This window comes from Labrus bergylta, chromosome 2 (assembly GCF_963930695.1).
Source record: "Labrus bergylta chromosome 2, fLabBer1.1, whole genome shotgun sequence".
Lineage (NCBI taxonomy): Eukaryota > Metazoa > Chordata > Actinopteri > Labriformes > Labridae > Labrus > Labrus bergylta.
The window spans coordinates 30,933,211-30,951,787 of record NC_089196.1 but is presented as its reverse complement, the minus strand read 5'-3'; the positions used below and the strand labels follow the sequence as shown (position 1 = coordinate 30,951,787).

The 18,577-nt window shown below is 40.7% G+C and overlaps 3 protein-coding genes across 4 annotated transcripts; 1 reads left to right on the top strand and 2 right to left on the bottom strand.

Moving 5' to 3' along the window:
- Positions 1-826: 826 nt before the first annotated feature.
- kmt5ab (lysine methyltransferase 5Ab) lies at positions 827-5,142 on the top strand. The gene is made up of 8 exons (XM_020650714.3): positions 827-979; positions 1,166-1,269; positions 2,967-3,114; positions 3,250-3,460; positions 3,545-3,632; positions 3,785-3,844; positions 4,182-4,372; positions 4,584-5,142. The coding sequence occupies exons 1-8, from the start codon at positions 970-972 to the stop codon at positions 4,792-4,794; spliced, it is 1,023 nt and encodes a 340-aa protein (XP_020506370.2). The 5' UTR covers positions 827-969; the 3' UTR covers positions 4,795-5,142.
- A 798-nt stretch (positions 5,143-5,940) lies between these two features.
- On the bottom strand, positions 5,941-10,207 carry rilpl2 (Rab interacting lysosomal protein-like 2). Its single transcript, XM_020650716.3, has 4 exons — positions 9,707-10,207; positions 9,477-9,628; positions 7,882-7,986; positions 5,941-6,440 (listed from the first exon to the last, which is right to left on the bottom strand). The coding sequence occupies exons 1-4, from the start codon at positions 9,998-10,000 to the stop codon at positions 6,419-6,421; spliced, it is 573 nt and encodes a 190-aa protein (XP_020506372.2). The 5' UTR covers positions 10,001-10,207; the 3' UTR covers positions 5,941-6,418.
- A 1,020-nt stretch (positions 10,208-11,227) lies between these two features.
- On the bottom strand, positions 11,228-18,394 carry LOC109996522 (RILP-like protein 1). 2 transcript variants are annotated; one of them, XM_020650689.3, is made up of 8 exons: positions 17,905-18,394; positions 16,446-16,596; positions 14,549-14,667; positions 14,159-14,434; positions 13,840-14,031; positions 12,849-13,012; positions 12,496-12,594; positions 11,228-12,352 (listed from the first exon to the last, which is right to left on the bottom strand). In XM_020650689.3, exons 1-8 carry the CDS (start codon positions 18,193-18,195, stop codon positions 12,259-12,261), a joined length of 1,386 nt encoding a protein of 461 aa, XP_020506345.2. In that variant the 5' UTR covers positions 18,196-18,394; the 3' UTR covers positions 11,228-12,258. The 2 variants fall into 2 exon arrangements, with proteins under 2 accessions (XP_020506345.2, XP_020506344.2); XM_020650688.3 differs by having other exon boundaries at positions 12,849-13,015; positions 17,905-18,393.
- Positions 18,395-18,577: the final 183 nt, after the last annotated feature.

The window sequence follows — 18,577 nt, the reverse complement described above, 5'->3', positions numbered from 1 at the left end:
GTGTGTTTGTTTTTTTCCATACTGGGGCCTACTCCCAGGACTCTCACAGTATAAAACATGTATCAACAGCACACTTATAAATACACTTTTAACAGCCAGCCTGGGACCTTATTGGGCCGAAGACTACATCCTACTTAGTTTGCATGTAGAATCAGTTTTATTGGTCAAATACTTTATGTGGGCAGACACAAGAACTTTGGTTCTGGTTTTACATTAATCTCAATGCACAGATTAACTAAGTGATATAAAAACATAAAAACAACACTTGTAGAAAGGACACATTTGACAATAGTGGAAGGGAAACTGCAGAGCTGCTGAGATACATATTGTCTTGGATCATGTTTTTATAGGTAAAAAATGTAGAAGGTTGTAATTGACCTTCAGTGTAGCCGAGTAGTTAACAAAAATGAAAGAGAGGGTAAATTAATGAGTAACAATTTCCGAATGCACAATGGATTTCAAGTATGATTAATTATTTTTTTTATTTTTTTTAGAAGCATTTTAACAACATTTGTGTCAAGGTAATATATACGAGTTTTAAAACTCTCCTGAATTCATCATTATTTAAAACATATGCTATGCTAAATATCCTGTATTTCTAATAAACCTTGTTTACCTTTTCAATCAAAAATTTTATTTTTAAATGATTCCGTTAATCCCACTGAGTTCTGAGTTTGGGAAATCTTCTGCAAACTGGACACCTCAGCAGAAATGATTAAAGGGGACCAACTTTGTTGCAGCCAGAGCTTCGGCCAATGAGAGAGTTCCTTTTAAGATCAGCCCCCGCCCACATAAGCGAAACAACCAATCAGAGTGACCGTACGGTTTTTAAATCCTTCACGCTGTCGTCGCTCCGCTCTCCGCACTGCGAGGGGTCTGATGTTTTTCGTTGCGGAAGCTGTGAATGAAGTACTGCGAGGAATTTAAAAGCCTCCTCGTCTTTCTTTGGATATTATTCTGGTAACTGACATGGCAAAAGGTAAATTTACAAGCGTTTTTGTAATTGTTGCACGTCGCGCAAATGTGATATTAGATAATTAACGTGAATGTAAGCAAACAGTCAACGCTAAAAACTCAAATAAACGAAGCATATGTTTACAAATAAAAGTCGCCGGTTGTGAAATGTTATAAGTGTTTGCATTTATTCACTTCCGTGTTTATAAAGGAAAGAAAAATGTGCTGAGAAACGACAGAAAGCCAGAAGACAGTGTTGAAAATAAAGACAGGTCGAGGACGGAAACAAAGGAAAACAAACCAGCGAATAACAAGGTAAGTTCATCTCTGTGCTATTTACACTTTAGAGCCCGCAAACTAAAAGAGGAAACACGAGTAGCCCTTTCTCACAGTCTGTGTTACAACATAACACAGACTGTGATGTTACACTCACAGGGCTCCTCCTGCCTCAGCTGGGAAACCTTCATGCAATGATCTCTAAACCACGTTACATGAGAACTGTGTTTTATACCCTCATCTCTGTCTGGAAGGCTAAACCACGTTACAGGAGAACTGTGTTTTATACCCTCATCTCTGTCTGGAAGGCTAAATCATTGACTGACAGGCAAGGCAAGTTTATGTAAGAGCTCATACATGGAGCAACTCAGTTATTTAAACAATTAAACAAACAGAACTTTGAATGCATCATTTAAGCAAAAAAAAAAAAAAAAGGAGTGAAAATGCAAAATATATTACAACAAAAGCCAAGCAACAATTTACTTCACCACATTTGAATGGTTGTACACAAACAACACCCCCCTGCTTTGGCAGGGCAAATGTATTTATGGTGCATTCAAGTGGTGTCGGAAAAAAACAGTATTTGTAAAATGCACATGAACACCCTCTGAACAAATGGTGCATTCATCTTTTGCCAAGTAAAGGTCAACCACTAAAGTCAATTTAGTTTGGGCTTTGACTTACTAACCCCTAAACTTAGAAAACAAAATCCTTCCATTGGTGTCGTACACATGGTAAAAACGATTGTCTGAGTTTTTTATGAGCAAAATATGTTTTGTTAATGTTAACATACTTTTTATTAATTCACATATTGCACATCAACTTTTTGCTCAAATGCAGCCTTTACTTTAAACAGTGACACTCCACACTCCTTCATAGTGTTCATGCTGTTTTTCGCTGTTTTCACAACATTCAGACTTCAACAAAGATACAAACTGAAATCAAGTGAACGAGGTTAATGAGCTGTCATGCAAAACAAAAGATTAGATGAAAAGAACCTAACCCTCAGTCTCTTTGTGTGTCATGTTGGGGGTTGGATACCTCAACAACCTGTTTTTAACTGATGTGAAATCCAACAACTCTCCTTCGTGTGTTACTAAATGTAGACTATACTGTTACCATGGAGACGTTCACTTCAGGTTGGAGTTGGCAGAGAGAGCAGTGAAGACTTTTTTTCTTCTCTCTTTTTTTTTTTTTTGGGAAACCTACTGTTATCTTAAAGTGATAAGAAGAGCTTCTCTCTGAACTCTGAAAGGTGAAGCATCTTAAACTCACATGATGCCGTGCGTGGTTTGGAGGAGAAACTCACGACAGACGCCACAGCTATACGGTTTAACACACAGCCTTAAATGGCATTTAATTTACCAAACAACATCGCCACGATGAAGAAGACAAACCATCTGTGTATGTATCGACAAACTGAACACACACAGAGAACATTGATTTGTAAATACACTTTTAAACCTAAAAACCAACATTTAAACATTATTTTTGACTCCATTAATGTGATTTTTCTATTCTTATAAAACAGTCTTCAGGTTGAAAGACGACCCACTTTAATGTATATAAGTGTTGATCTGTTATCGGTGTCTTTAGTACTGTTATTTTGTTTAATCATGTGTCATTTCACACTTGCTTTGGCAATGTAATCGTGTTTCCCTTGCCAACACAGCCCATTGAACGTTGTAATTTTATGGACTTTTTTTTACAGGGTTTAATAATGATTGTTTCTGCAGGATTTCTTTGGTACATTGCAGACAGTTCCTCAGGGATTAAGGACTCAAGGCAAACCTAGATCCCCACTGAGCGACGGTTCAAGCATGCTGATCCAGGAGGGAAATGAATCCGATGCAAACAATCCTGACATGACCAAGCTGAAAAAAGGCAAGTTAGTTCTATATGGTTAGATGTTTTCCATTTGTCTTCTGTGATGTCCCAGTTTGTGTTCTTGTGGTTGAACCTCTGTATGGTTTAAAAACAGCTTGTGACAAAACGTTATCTGTTTGGTCTTCATTTCAGACGTCCCTCATGACACAAAATCTGAGAGTAGTGAGTCCAAAGAGCAAAAGCCTGAAGCAGCGCTGCACTGTCCTGGTGTCACAGAAACAGCCACAGATCAGCTTAAGCAGAAAGAGACCCCCGCTCACGTCAACGCCAAACCTGCAGCAGACGGCAAAGTGTCGGCAGCCAAACCTCGGGGCAGACCCGGTCGCAAACTCGGAGCAAAGAAGTGAGTCCAGAGAGCGACCAGGACAGAGTCACGTCGGGCCTTTTTAAAACACATTGAACGTACTGATGACGTTTCTCTTCTCAGGACGGAGAATAAAGCTCCCCAAAACAGAAAGGTCACAGACTATTATCCCATCAGGCGGAGCAACAGGAAAACTAAAGCAGAGCTGAAGGTCGGTATGAGTTTAACTTTTTAAAAACCATTAGTCATGTTATTGTGTTGATATGTTTCAGTCTTGTATTGCTGCTGATCAGTATGTGTTTATAAGGGTTATGCTGCCCTGCTCTAAAAAGAGTTTGACCCGCTTATTTAAACTGTCAACAGAGTGAAGAACACCGACACATCGATGACCTGATAAAGAACGGCATTGAGGAAGGAATGCAGGTAACACGTCATGGTTTAAGAATGTTTCGGGACACTTTCAGTCCCAATTTTCTGGCAGATTTTTTTTTAGGAAGGTTGTCAAAAAATGTTGATACCACATGTTTTTAAAGCATTGGTTCTGAATCTGGGGTCGGGGGGGGGGGGGGGGGGTCAGCTTTTCTTACACATAAGGATGGAAGGAAAAAAAGGTTGGGACTGTTTTAAAGGAAACAATTTCTGCAATATCTTGAACCCCTTTAAATGCCTTTTATTTTCTTGTTCTCTGTAGTTGCTGGTTCATGAGTTTAAAGTAAATATCTTCAGAATCTGAATCAGTCTAACCTCAATGTGTTGGCAGGTCAAACACATAGAGGGAAAAGGACGAGGCATATTCGCTGACAAGGACTTCAAAAAAGGAGAGTTTGTGGTGGAGTATCACGGAGACCTGCTGGAACTAGAAGAGGCTAAAAAAAGAGAGGCCGAGTACGCTCTGGATCCCCAAACCGGCTGTTACATGTACTACTTCCAGTACCAGGCTAAAACATACTGGTAAGTCCGACTGTCCCTGTTACACAGGGAAAAGCTGCTTTCCAAAATAAATTCTTCTAATTATCAGTCCTCTCATGGAGAAATACAGATTCATCTTCAGCTTTAGATTGCAGCAGATTTTAAAATGTGACATACGGTAGTTTGACTTCAGTGTGGATAACTTGTTTTTGTTTGGCAACAGTTAAATCTTCATTTGTTTACCTTTTTCCAGTGTGGACGCTACAAAAGAAACCAGCCGTCTTGGAAGGCTGATCAACCACAGTAAAGCCGGGAACTGTCAGACGAAGCTTCACCCCATCGATGACACCCCTCATCTGATCCTGGTGGCCTCCAGAGACGTCAAAGCAGAGGAGGAGCTCCTGTATGACTACGGCGACCGGAGTAAATCCTCCATCATAGCTCACCCATGGCTCAAATTCTGAACCCCTCCTCCTTGAAAAGCTCATATCTGCAATGAATTGGTGCTTTGTGTAAAATATACTATAGACGAGAAGTCCTAAACTGGCTTTTTTTGTTTTTGTCTTAAGACGAGGATAAAACATGAACTCCATGGAAAGAGTATTGTTTTGCGACAGTTTTTATTGTGCTTTTATAAACTTTTTTTATGATCTAATTGTAGTAAATTGATGCAAGCTTGAAGAGTCTATTTCTCCTGGATACGTAAAGTGTCATATTGTACATGAGGTTACATTTTGTATCACCATTAATTTTCACTATTGTAAATTATTCAATGTGTTGTAAATTGAAGAATAAACACTGTTGAGATTTCACTCCAGCTGTCACGTGGTTAATGTCGAGGAGAACTTATTTATAAAAAAAATGGGCATGCTTTTTATTTGTCTTGACATTTTCCCTCCTACTTTCTTCTAGACAGTGTGGAGACGCACAGGAAACGTGGAGTCGGGGGTACGTAACCTGCAACAAAGGTCCTTTGTGGGAGCAGAGCGGACTATGTTGAGTTTCTGTGATAAGCACTGTAGCCGGTGCACGCCAACTTCATATTCACATCCATCACGCAGTGCTGTGAGTGAAGATAATGCAGGTCTGCCCGTCCTCAAGGACTAAGCCTCTGTGCATGCTTTAAAAAATAGACTGTTGCAGAACTGGCTAAACACTGAAGCTACAGTGTCAGCGACATGGCAACCTGCGTGAGCATGGACTCTAGGGAGGAGGGGGCGGGGGGAGACCACGCTTTCAAATGTTTTGAATTTGGACTGCAGTACCAATTTTAAACACTAGGTGTCAGAGTTACATATCGCTGCTTTAGACATGAATGGGACAAATCCGCATAGAGATCAAGAGTACTGCTTCGTCCACAGGGGGCGCCAAAGTCTACACAACAAATTTTCCCCACAGGAGCTTTAACTTAATAAATGGATTAGCTATCATGTTAATGCCCTCGTCGTTCTTCTTTTGTTTTTTGTTTTTGGTGGCTTTTGTCAAAGCGTCTTTGAGTATTCAGAAAAGCGCTATATAAAATGAATGTACTATTATTATTATTATTAATAATAATACTTTACTGATACATGTGGAGTAGTGGTGTGGGCAGTGGCTGAATATCACACTCAGATGTTCAAACATTTTATTAATGTTTTATATCCTAGAGGAAGGAGCCCGTTCTCCTCAATGTGATAGCTAACAGTACAAAAAATGTTTTTAAGACTATTTCACCAACATGGAGCCCCTTTAAGACCCGATCTTGATTTAAAGAAAATCAACTTTTCAAGCTTATAAATAACATAATTTTAGGTAAATGTATCAACATGACCTCCTATATGCTTGTTCACCACTTAAATAATACTTTCCAGTTTCATTAGATATCTTCTTCAAACCCTCCTTTTAAAATATATTTCTCCTTCAAGAACTCTATTTCACTATAAATCATGTGACTGTAAAATTTCCAGTATTACAAACACAACTTGTTAGATTGACAAACACGCATTGTAAAAAATAGTCTATAAAAAAAGTGGTTAAAGGAGGGTAAAGTTGTGGTGATTAATCCTGTGTGGCGTCTCAATGGTCCATTCTTCTGAAGAGTTTCTTTTCTTATTTTCTCCTGAATGAAAACCTAAAAACAGAAAAGGTCAAGCGTTAGTTCAAGGAGTGTGGAGGAAATGTGGAAAATATAAGTCAAAGTGCTCACTGTGAGAAAGCAACTTTGAGTCATGGAAATCTGTAATTACTGACAGCAGCAGGCGCAGCAGTGAGGCAGACAGTCTGCTACTTTCCTACTTTCTCTGTCTGTCCGTCTCTGTGTCAGCGCTCACACAAACATCCTCAGCATCAGCATGAATTCATTTGGTCACAAGTATATCATTAGCAGACAGCAGATGGACTGTGAGAACCGTCTTCCTGCCAGCTCACTTCAACATCATGTGGTTTCTGCTCAACTGCTTACTTGAAACCTCGCCATGCTGAGGTGTAAGGCGTGTGATGGTTTGTAGCCAGAAATAAATATTTGAATCCATGCACGGAAAGATTCATTTGAATTAGTGAACCCTAACGCAATTACAAAGACTAGATTGACAACAATAGTTTTTGTTTAAAGAGCTAAAAAATAAAACCAGACTTTACACAAAAACAACAAATAACTTTAACTAAATGTGGATTTACAATAACCCTATTTAAATTATGCTTACAATGTGTTTCTTGATGACCCTGATGAAAGCCACAAGCCAAAACGTGTCGGTTTAGTAAAGTGCCTGCCTGTCGATCAGCTCAGCTATGCACCTTATTGTGAAAAACACTCATTCTTCATAAAATCAAAGCAGATGTGTTTCCAAAACATTCACCCCCCCGTACAGTGTGTGCTGCTTGAGACATGAGCTGATCCGACCTATTTTGTTTTTGTACCAGGCTGTAAACATGTTAATTTCTGCTGTAAAAAAATGTTTTTTTTTTTGAATGGAGTGTTTATGTCACTTCTGGTGCTTCTGCAGCCAGCCTCTAGTGGACACTTGACGAACTGCAGGATTTTACACTTCTGCATTGGCTTCATTTTTTAACACCGGAGGTTGCCGCTCTGTTGTCACAAGTTGATACCAGAGTTCAAACTTCGATTAGATACTAGTCAAAATCAAACAATATTGAAACAACAAAAATAGAAACCCTTGGCCCCCAATATTAGGTTATGTTTGACCAAAAGTTGCACGCAAACTGTTTTAATTGAATAAATATATTGGCCACATTTTGGTACCAAAACTTTGCCAATGTATTTATGCGTTTTTAGACTTTGTTCTCTCTCATTGGCTTGTGGCAGCTTTTGGTGATTTGTAGTTATTCTGTACTTTTCATTGATATCGGTCATTCAAAAAATTGGAGATTTTATTGTTTTAAAACTCAAGGTATCAAAAAAAGTAGCAGAGATTTTGACAACTTTCAGTCAAAATAAAAAATAAAATAAAAACTTGTAAAAAGTTTAAAAGCATTATAACCTTCTTTTACACTAACGATTCCCTTCCTGAACTCTCGAGCTGTTTTCATCGAATCGTTCCAGCACATTGACTCACAGTTTGCCGATGGTCGTCTTCTCCTCTTTCGGACTTTTCTCTGTAGCTTCTTCTGACTCCAGGTCCACTTCCACCATGGCTGGTTCCCCCTGTGGAAGAAGCCCGCTGCAGAAGAAAGAGAGCAGAGCTTCAGACACAATCAGCAGAAAAACTACATCAAACAAAAATCAAATAAAAAGCTAGTCAGGACGTAAGATCAACGCCTTCAAACACAGACCATACAATACGAGACACTTTATTCTCCCCTTGGGGAAGTTTGTCTTGGACTCAAAGTGCTGCCTCATGTTGATGGTCATTTCAAAATGACATAAATGAATGATATTAAAAATTCTGTGACGGTACGGGTAATGACAGTTATGATATTAGAGTTTTCAAAACACCGACAGCAGCATGGAAAAATCTTTGATAGAGCCTAAAACATGAAATCATTTGACCTTGAAATAAAAATTGTGTAGCAGCGTGAAGAGCGACCGAGAAAGAGAGAGAGAGAAGAAATAGGTGAACTAGCAAAAGAAACGTAAAACATTATTTAAACTCTTCATTAACAATATCAATACATACGATATTGTCTTACTCTATATTTCGTTTGAAAATATATTGATCTTGAAAACCCACATTTTCTACTCTTTATTCATATTACCTGTGTTTACCACATGTTTCTTCTGAATCTTAAACAAATCCAAAAAAGTTTTTCATCACCAATCAACCTGAGGCCAGCTGATAGCTTCTTGATCTTCATCTGACTGCATCAATTAATACATCGATTGTGCACCCCTAGTTGTTGAAGCAGCTGTACTTGATACTGGTATCCTTGTAGGAATATCAGAGTGTTTATGAGGGGCAGATGTGTCCTTACATTAATCTTGCTGTCGGTCTGTTTAACAGACTTTTGGTCTGAAACAACAGTCCTGAATTAAATCCTGCTTGTGCAACGCGTTAAGTGTCCAGCAAATAAATTATAATTATTATTTGACTGTATTGTTATAAACAGGTGTATGGTCGGTACTGTACCAGAAAGAAATTGATCTAGCAACGTACACATTTATTCTAAACAATGCTCTACCTCCCTGGAGGTGAACGACACAAAACTAACAGCGTAAATAAATCAAATGATTTAATGCTCTGTCCTCCTGATGTGCATCAAAGATGGGGAAACACATTACTTTTTTTTTTTAAAGATTAAGTTTTGGGCTTTTTGCATTTATTTGATAGGACAGTGGATAGAGTAGGAAATCAGGAGAGAGAGAGAGAGAGAGAGAGAGAGAGAGAGAGAGAGTGTGGGGAATGACATGCAGGAAAGGTGCCGCCCGCCTGAGGACCACTAGGCCATCTGCGCCCCGGGGCAACACATTTCTAACAATATAATGCACTATTAGAATTGAAGTTCATGATTGATGATCCTTTTGTTTATAAATGTAAAGGGTCAACACGTTACTAACAATTTAATAAACTTCAGTAAACTAGATGACACATTTTAATGCCCTGTCCTCCTCATGCATGTACATGGAGTTTCAGAAAACATTACTAACCATGTAATACATTTTTAAAAAAAAGGGGGGTCACAGTGTGTGTCTGTCAGTGGCTCAGCTGCTCACCTCTTGTACATCTGCAGCTCCTCCTGGGCCACCATGAGCTGGGCCTTCAGCTGGTTCCTCTCCTGCAGGACCTCCTTCAGCTCCTGCATGGTGAAGCGCGGTCTGTTGGGGTCTGTCAGGTCCACCACCAGCTGGTTTGGCCCCACTGTTTGCTTTTTTCACAGACAAGGAAAAGCATCTCTGAACTGTCCTCACTTGTGTGAACTGTACATTAGGTCCTTTACACTCACCGTGGCCTCCCCGGACGAGCTCTCCTTTATGATCCTGTTCAGTTCACTCTTCAAGTTGTCCCGCTCCATTTTCAGCTCCTCCACAGATAAGTTGTACTTGTTGACCAAAGTCTCGAACATCTCCAGCACCCGGACTATCCTGAACTGTAAATCCGACACTTCTTCGCCTGCGTTGCTTATTTTTAACAAATCTCGTCCGATAACGTAGGAAATGTCATACACATCTTCCACCGTGAGGTCGAACGCGTCCTTCTCGAAAGCCAGAGCGGGCGACGACTCTTCACCAAACTCCATGACGGAAAGACACGACTTTAACAAAAACCGGGGGGGAAAGTTAGTTTTTCTTCCCCTAGCTTATTCTAAAAACACTCTGAAGATAGCGCTTTATATCTTATTGTCTCCGGCTTTAAGAAAAATACAGACAGAAAGTAACTAACGTCCTGAGCAGCAGCACTTCCCCCATCACTCATCCACCAATAACGTGACTGTGTGCGGACAGCAGAGGAGGGCAAAGTATCCTAGCGACAGGTGAGTACAAAGATCGTGTATACGCATCAGGATGATTCACTCCACGCTGACGCCGTCACATTACAGACAGCCTTGTGTGTTGGTAGGTAGTGTGAGAGACAGCTCTCAGTTAAACTTCTCACGATCAGGTGAGAAGGCACGTGATATGCTTTTTTTTCTCTTCTATTTCCTCTCTTTTTTTTGTTCTTATACTTTAGTTAAATAAAAGAGGAATTCTTTCACAAAAATAATATCTAAATCTGCGTTTTTCAAATAGGGGTAGGAGTGAGAGGCCTGCCTGTTATGAGAAAATAATGCAATATCGTTCAATAATCAGATACCGAAATTAAGTGCGATAAATAAACAGAAAAAGAAAAAGAATGCATAATGGCTTCATTCAGTTTTTCTGCCTTTCTGTTGTTCTTCATGTCCTTTCTTAATCTAATATAAATCCACAACACTTATTCACCATGAAATTGCTAATTTATGTGACGTACACAGTCACATAAATTAGCAATATGTAACCATAGACTGTAAATATTAGGGACGTAACTGAGCTGGTTATCTTCAGATTCGTCTAACTGCATGCTGTGACAGTAAGGCCGTTATACTCATGCCTCCATTCAATTGTTAAAATGTATGCATGCTGACTGAGACTTTCTAAATAGTTTAAGCTTTTAATACAAAAAGTTACATATTTTCAGATTTATTGCCAGATAAAGTTAAAGTCATCATATGCTGCTTCAAATTGTGATTAATTGCACTGTCCTAAGGCAGGGGTTCCCAAATAGTTTTGGCCTGCAACTCCCAAAATAAAGGTGCTAGATACTGCATGATCCTGGATTTGTTGTTAGAATAATGTCACAATAAAGTTGAAAACTTGGAGAAAGAGTTTTAAAAGATAATAAACTGGGCACATTATGGAAACATGACCTCTTCAACATCTGCTTCACAAATCGAAGGCAGTATTCACTGGTCAGTATGTGACAGTAACACAATAAAAACATCAACAAATTGAAAAATAAACTTTATTATTTCATTTTGAACAAGCATTATTGAACAGGTGTATCCCAGAATTATGAGCAGTTAGTACATTCTGCTGAGAATGTAAAGCTCTTATTATGATTTTTTTTAACGTTCTGTTCCCAAGTTCATTATCTTGTAGGAATAAGATCATTACCAAAGGAATAAGGTCATCTCTGATGTCAGTGTGCAGGAGCAGCATACGTTTCATTACCTTGATTAAAAAAATAAATTGGCTTTATGCATCACAATTAGGTAATGATGCATAACTTAAAAGTATATTATCTTATGTGTAGATAATAAAAAATACTCTTTTAGGACTTTAGAGGCTCTTTAGTGTTCAGTGTTGCAGCGATAGGTTTTAACCAGTATTTAAAACACAAAGAAATTCAAATAAACAATACACATTAAAAAACAAAAGTTGCTGTGTTGCAGTTTAGCTTATACTAACTCATGATGTTTAATACCCCCTGCTCCGACCTCAGCGGAGAGGAAGTGTGGACAACAGGAACACGAGGAATACAAAGGAGGAATCCTTCCTGCATCTTGTCCCATCTCCCCCATCCCATTTCTCTTTAGTAACATAACAATGAGTAAGGTCCTTAACTTGCTCTTTTTGTAAAGCGTCTCGATAACATTTGTTATGATTTGGCGCTGTACAAATAAAGGTTGATTGATTGAAATGATTTTGTTGCTACTATTGAAAGTTAAATGTGAAGCAACAATTCCTTCTTCAGAAAAGACTCCAAGTAACAGATGCTACATGCAAAACTGCCAAGCAGACACAGTACACTATGTAGCACAGTGACAACATTTGGCTTTTTCAAATGCACTGTTAAAGCTGACACCAGCAACGATTGAAGTGGTTCATAAAAGATTTAAATATAGTAACAACATTCAAATGTCGTTTATAATAACCAAGAGATGTTGTCATTAAACCAAGAAACAAATCTATGTTGACCGGGTTTTGTTCAAAAGAAAGAGCAATAGTACAAGAACAAGTTCACATTATACAAACAGACTTATACAAAGGAAACGAGTCTTCTGATTGGTATCAACGTGGGGTCGTCTACAATCAAACCGGCTGCAACCATGGGCATTATGGCCGTGAAGATCCTGTCCACAGGAGAAAACGGAAGAAGTGAGAAGAAGAAATGCAGAGAGGAGGACATTCAGAGTTAGAGAGAATCAAATATAAGCAGCAGGCTCATTTATCACATCTGTAGTATATGTTTCTTGATGTATGAGTTGTTACTCACAGGCGTTTAATTCCTGATTCGGGCTGATCAGTGGACCCGGAGAAAGGTGGAGGAGACGGAGGACAAACCCAGGAGCTGACATCATCCTCGATCTCCTCGCTGATGGAAGAGAAAACTGTTACCAAGGTCCAATCTAAGTGGCCACCAGAGCCAGTTCATGTTTTATGTGCTATACAGGTTCCGGGTTTACCACTGTTGTGCCCGGGAACCTGTATAAAAAAAACGACACCCCTATACATCAGGGCTTGGTTGTTGAAAAGGTTTTAATCCAGATTGAAATGATCTGGATTCGCTAATCCACTTTTATTCTCCCAATAATCATGTAATCCAGCTGACTTTCACTCTGGCTGTACCTTTTATAGTAAGCTAGCTCTTCCTGCAGCACGAACACTTCAGCCTTGAGTTCATTCCTCTCCTGCAGGACGTCACGCAGCTCCTGCAGGGTGAAGCGAGGTTTGTCGGAATCCTCCTCGGAGCTGTCCGTCTCCTCCTCTGGCTCTGGATCAGTCGACGCCTTCTGCTGCAGAGATATTATTTCAGTATTTCTCCCTGTACAGCAAGCACACACACTGACACTAATCAAACAGGTAGATCAGTTTCTTTGTGTTAGCACTTTTTAAATAGGAGTAGTTATGAACGTAAAGTGATTATTTTAGTGTGACAAAGATGCACAAGCACAGGGGTGAAAACAGAAATAGATTTCTAGCGACTGCAAAAGGAAATGAATGTAGCACTTTAGTGAGCATGACTGAGTAATAATGCTCTGTGTGTTACTGTCTGCCTCTGCTATGACCTCAGATTAGCCCTTTTCACACATGTACTGCTAAACATCGGCCCCTGAAATGTGTAGAGATCCCAGTGTAATGTTAACAATACATCCAAGGTGGTGGATATTAAAGCAGCAGAGTCTGACGCTGATCAGGACAGTGTGGGCCTAAATATCAATGTAACGTGTGATTGGACGTATTCACAGTATAAGAAGCTGAGTAGTAAGAACATACAGGCGAGCAGAGAAGAGAATGAAGCTGCTTCATTACGTAAAAGAAGATTGAACTAGTCCCACCATATAAACGTCCTCATCATTCCCGCCTATTTGCTTGCTGTGAATTTCCCGGAATATTTTCTTCTGTGTTTTTACACATCGCCTCAGGCAGATTTCTTGCAGACATCTTTTGCTAGGGGGTTTGGCTGGAAAGAGTCAGGATGAATGATCTGGACGTTTGTGTTTAAACATGCAGCCCAACCAGAAAATGTCTGGAAATACTACTGTTAGGGTATGCGTTAGGAGCATGTGTAAAAAAGGGTTTTAGATTCTGTAAAGGAGGAGCTGTGCGCAGGTGTTACCAGTAACATTGCTGCTGTCTTGTCCTCCTCTCTGTTTCGTTCTTTGTAGTTTTTTTCTTCTCGTGATGACTCTGTGAGAGGAGAGGAACTCCTTTTATGCTCGAAGGAATTCGCCATGAAGTCAGGGTCTCCTCCACACTCTTCCCACACTGAGTTCGGTTTGATGGAGTTTACTGGTACTGCTGCTGAGGACTGGATGGTTAAACACAAAAAGAAAACTCACTCAGACATCAGAAAACCTAACATTAACCAAAAAATGATTAACTTAATTCCATTCTTGGTTACATCCAGGAGAAATGTCTTTTATCTTTTTCATTACCGTCCTTTGTGGAGATGTTGATGTAGACAGCATAGATCTGCCGAATGATGTTTCTTCTATATCAGCGACCTCCCTCTCCAGCTCCCAACCCCGGAGCTCCTTCCTCAACCTCTTGACCTCCACCTGCAGAGCGCCCAGCTCCTGCTGCCTGACCTGGGCTGCAGCCTCCAGCTCCGCCCGCTGCTGAATCAAAGCCTTCCCCTGAGCCTCCATCACTCCTTTCCTGTGACGCAGGTCCTGGTTGATTCTTATCAGACGATGCTGCTGCATCTGGAGCTGCAGTTGAATACATAGAATTTATGAATTTCTGTACCAGGAAGTGGATTATAACTTTTTGTAAATAGCTGTAAAGTTGCCAGTGTGTGTTCTGATTATGTTTTAAATCCTCACCGCCTCAACGTCCTCGTTTTTTAGTGTCAGCTCGTGGTCTTTGGCCCGGATTTCATCCCTCTGCTTATCCACCAAGTCTTTCAGCTTTTTCATCATCTGCCTCTCCTTCTCTGACATTCCTGCAGCCATCATGAAAGAGGCACACAAATCCTCTTTACGCACGCAACATCAGCAGAATACAAGAAGAAAAATATGTGGCGCTTTTTACTGAGCCAGGCGAGTGCGACTGACCTGCAACAAAACAAACGACCTACACAAGGAAAAATGCAAACTCAGAAACAATGCATATTCAAATACTGATTGTCTGATAATGAATCCTCGTCTCGCTCTTCTGTTGTGAAGACTTGATTTGCAGGGTTTTGCTTTTCCAGATGTTTTTGTTTGTTTATGGCTTTGCATCACTCGTATTAACATCGGGTCTGACGTTAACGCAGGTGTTTTGTCTTTTTGTGGCTTGTATTTTCTCTTGCAGCACGTCTCCATCATCATTGCATTTGTTTTGACCTTTCCTTTAAAAAAAATAATAAATCTGCATGGTTTCTAAATTTGGAGCCTTTAAACATTCAAATGAAAACTTTCACTTCTATAATATGATGATAACTATACAAAGTTAGTGCAATGCTTTTGGGAGTCAAACTTTAAAGGCTTTATATGTGATTGTTTGATCCAGCAGGTGTCGCCCTTGAGCTCCAGCATGAAACCAAAACAACTCGCGGTGCATTGTTGTGTTAGCATGCTAATGCTAGCGATCTTTATTATGCTGGTATCTTCACACTGCATGTAAATTTACCTGAAATGAGCGTGATCTAGAAACACAGTTAAGCAGTGAGTACAGTATGTTATTCTTCTTTTCTCTAGTCCCTCAATTAAACAACTTTTATACACGAGGGGAGGAGTCAGCCGGCTGTCCTGGCGATGTAAACAAAGTGAAGATAGGACTCTGAAAACTCTGAAAACATCACAGACAGTGGGACTCGGGTGTTACACCCATTGTAGACAGTCATGACTCACAGAGTTATTTTCAGAGGATATACTTGATTCATATTATATTTAAGTGTGAAAAATCTCATATAAAGACTTTAAAGGTAACAATTCAAACAAGAACAGACCCTTTTTGCAAATGATTACCACATGACAACGCACGTTCAACTTGTTGTATGTCACAGTGTAACAGAGTAATACTTACTGCTGGCATGTATGTAGGAAATCAAAAACAGTGTGTGTGTGTGTGTGTGTGTGTGTGTGTGTGTGTGTGTGTGTGTGTGTGTGTGTGTGTGCTGTGGCCCTGACACTAAGTTTAACTCCAGCCACAGTTAGAGTCTAACACAAGCGCTGCATTTCAAACTGCTTCTAAAATCGTCTCCTTTAAGAGCTCCTGTCGGCCTCTCTGCACAGCCTCCTGTACGAAGCTGATCCTGCACAAACTCACGCGCTCTACTCGGTGTAAATTAGTGTAACGTACAGCAGATGGTTATCAGCTCAGCACACATCTGCTGTGACACACTTCACACGGTCTGAACTGGAACCCTCAGCTTTGACTAATAAACGTACCAAGTTTCCAGATTCATCACGAGGAATATAAAATACCAGACGTTCATCATGAACAGATAGTCGAGCATGTCTTGATGTCACAGCAGTTATTCATCTTTGAACTTCACACATTATTATGTAAAGCATTATGTGTTACCTGTTGGAAAATAAAGCTGTTGTTTAAATTAAGTTGAGTCTAAATCTTACAGAAGAGCGGCAGACTGTAGGCCGTTCATTGGTTGAGAGTCGAGTCGAGGAAGAAACCCCTCTCAAAAACATGATAAATGTTTAAACAAATGTTTTTCTATAAATCATCTAACTCATCTTCCACACTCTGGTATCGAGTCATCGCTGCAGAAAAACCCACCCTCGTGTCTCTGCAGGTCTTCCTCTGTGATGGGAGACTCTTTGAGAGAGAGGCTCACCAACAGCTTCTTGTTCTCCGCCTGAAGCTGAGTGATTTGAGAGAGCAGGTCCTGGACTTCTCCTCGCCACACATCCTCCACCAGCTCCAACTCCTGAACACAGGAGAAACACAATGAAAGAAAAGACAAGGGGGAAACCACACCAAAACACAACAAAGTGTACGCACATACATGTGTTTGAAAATAAATCTGCAGATACTCTTGTGAGTTGGCTGTCACCCAAAATTCTCATATTGTTATCATTGTGATTGTACAATAATCATTATGAAGACTTTGTGCAGTATGGCACGTTGGTAGTATTCGTTTCGTTTCCTACCTCGTTATTACATCACAAAGCACTGATTGAGTGGACTACAGTATTTTACCATGCTATAGTATATAATATATTCATTTTTAGAGACAGGGCAGTGGACGGCGTGAGAAATCAGTGATAGAGAGAGAGAGAGAGGGGGATGACATGCAGGAAATGAGCCACAGTTCGGATCTGAACCCAGGTCGTCTGCCTGGAGCACGGATGGGCAACTTTGGTCACAGCAAGGGCCACATTCATTAAATTCCAAATGACAGGGGGCCAAATTGTAGGATACAAAAACGATTACAGTCAATTATGTCTCAAATTTAACTCAACATATACCACTGATCTAATATTATTATGGACATATTGTCAGGAAAATGGGAAAGTGGGACACAGGTGCGGACCCAGGGGTGTCTTAAAGTTATCCAAGAAGGATAACCACAAAAATCGCAAGCGATAGATTGGAGGCTGCCAGGGAGGCCTTCAAACTCAACACAAAAGGCCGGGGTTTATCAACTACCCAGCACCCCAAGTTACTTTGGCAATACACACAAATACACAGAAAGTTATTTGTTTGTGTTTATGAACACACAGACAACAAGAGACAACAGAGGGAGAAGCTCTCTGAAGGTGAGATAATGAGTCAGCACAGAGAACTGGATTCCAGGAGTATAAATAAGCTCCCCACACCTGGTTTTAATCAAGGCCAATCAGCCACACACACACACCTGACTCTGCACTGAGGTGATTCATTCACCAACCCCAGTGAGAAGCCAGAGAGTGTGTCCTTACACACATTTCTGCTTTTCATGATTTCATGGCAGATTTCATCATGTGTTGTTCATGTTTCCAATTAATTGATGTGTAAAAATTGACCTGAGGGCCACGGTGAGGGTTGATGGGGGCCGCGTGTGGCCCCCGGGCCGCCAGTTGCCCACCCCTGGCCTGGAGGAATATAGACTCTGTACATGGGGGGGGGGCATTAGACACACACACACACACACACACACACACACACACACACACACACACACACACACACACACACACACACACACACACACACACACACACACACACACACACACACACACACACACACACACCTCCTGGTGCTTCCTCTCCTGCCCGGATCGGTCGCTCCTCTCCTGCCGCAGCCTCTCCAGCTCCCTCCGCAGCTCCTCGGCCTCCTGCCCCGCGGCCCCGTGGCTCACCAGGGTCTCCAGCAGCTCCAGGACCCGCACCACTTTGGGCACCACACCGACCAGAGACTCGCACCCGAACTTGTCTATGATCCGCTCGAACTCCTGCCCGAGCGCCGCCGCTATGTCGTACACATCCGGGACAGTGAGCTCCGCCGCGGGTCTGTCCAGCGCCGTCATAACGCACGTCTCCATGACTGTAAATATCACGGTCTGTCCTCTGCGGTGACTGAACCAGCGACATTAAACATCTTCTAAGTCCTCTGACTCACGTACACGACTTACCTGTCGCGTAGAAAAGGCGGTTCAGGTGAGCTGGCCGGAGCGTGTTTGAACATGGAGACAGCCCGTTCAAGTTTGTTGACAGTTATAACTTTACCAGTTACTTCTGATGCTGCGTTCAATGTCTGAAAGAAAACTGGAAAACGGAAATCGAAAAGAATTACACACGTACAGATCATAGGTGCGATAAACAGAACTATTTTAAAACGTAATTTCAAGACAGTGCAAATATTCAAAAGGGGTTTTTATCTGGCGACAGTTTCCTATTCATACAAGTGTCATTATGAAATAACGA

Excerpts from the sequence above, each read along its gene's own strand:
- kmt5ab (XM_020650714.3), top strand. Across the intron at positions 3,115-3,249 it reads CATGACCAAGCTGAAAAAAG|ACGTCCCTCATGACACAAAA; the intron begins GCAAGTTAGTTC and ends TCTTCATTTCAG. Across the intron at positions 3,461-3,544 it reads CGCAAACTCGGAGCAAAGAA|GACGGAGAATAAAGCTCCCC; the intron begins GTGAGTCCAGAG and ends TTCTCTTCTCAG.
- rilpl2 (XM_020650716.3), bottom strand. The coding sequence starts at position 10,000 with ATGGAGTTTGGTGAAGAGTCGTCGCCCGCTCTGGCTTTCGAGAAGGAC. Across the intron at positions 9,629-9,706 it reads GCTCGTCCGGGGAGGCCACG|CAAACAGTGGGGCCAAACCA; the intron begins GTGAGTGTAAAG and ends CTGTGAAAAAAG. Across the intron at positions 7,987-9,476 it reads GAGCTGCAGATGTACAAGAG|CGGGCTTCTTCCACAGGGGG; the intron begins GTGAGCAGCTGA and ends TTTCTTCTGCAG.
- LOC109996522 (XM_020650688.3), bottom strand. The coding sequence starts at position 18,195 with ATGGAGACGTGCGTTATGACGGCGCTGGACAGACCCGCGGCGGAGCTC. Across the intron at positions 16,597-17,904 it reads AGGAGAGGAAGCACCAGGAG|GAGTTGGAGCTGGTGGAGGA; the intron begins GTGTGTGTGTGT and ends TCCTGTGTTCAG. Across the intron at positions 12,595-12,848 it reads GAGCTAGCTTACTATAAAAG|CGAGGAGATCGAGGATGATG; the intron begins GTACAGCCAGAG and ends CTCTTCCATCAG.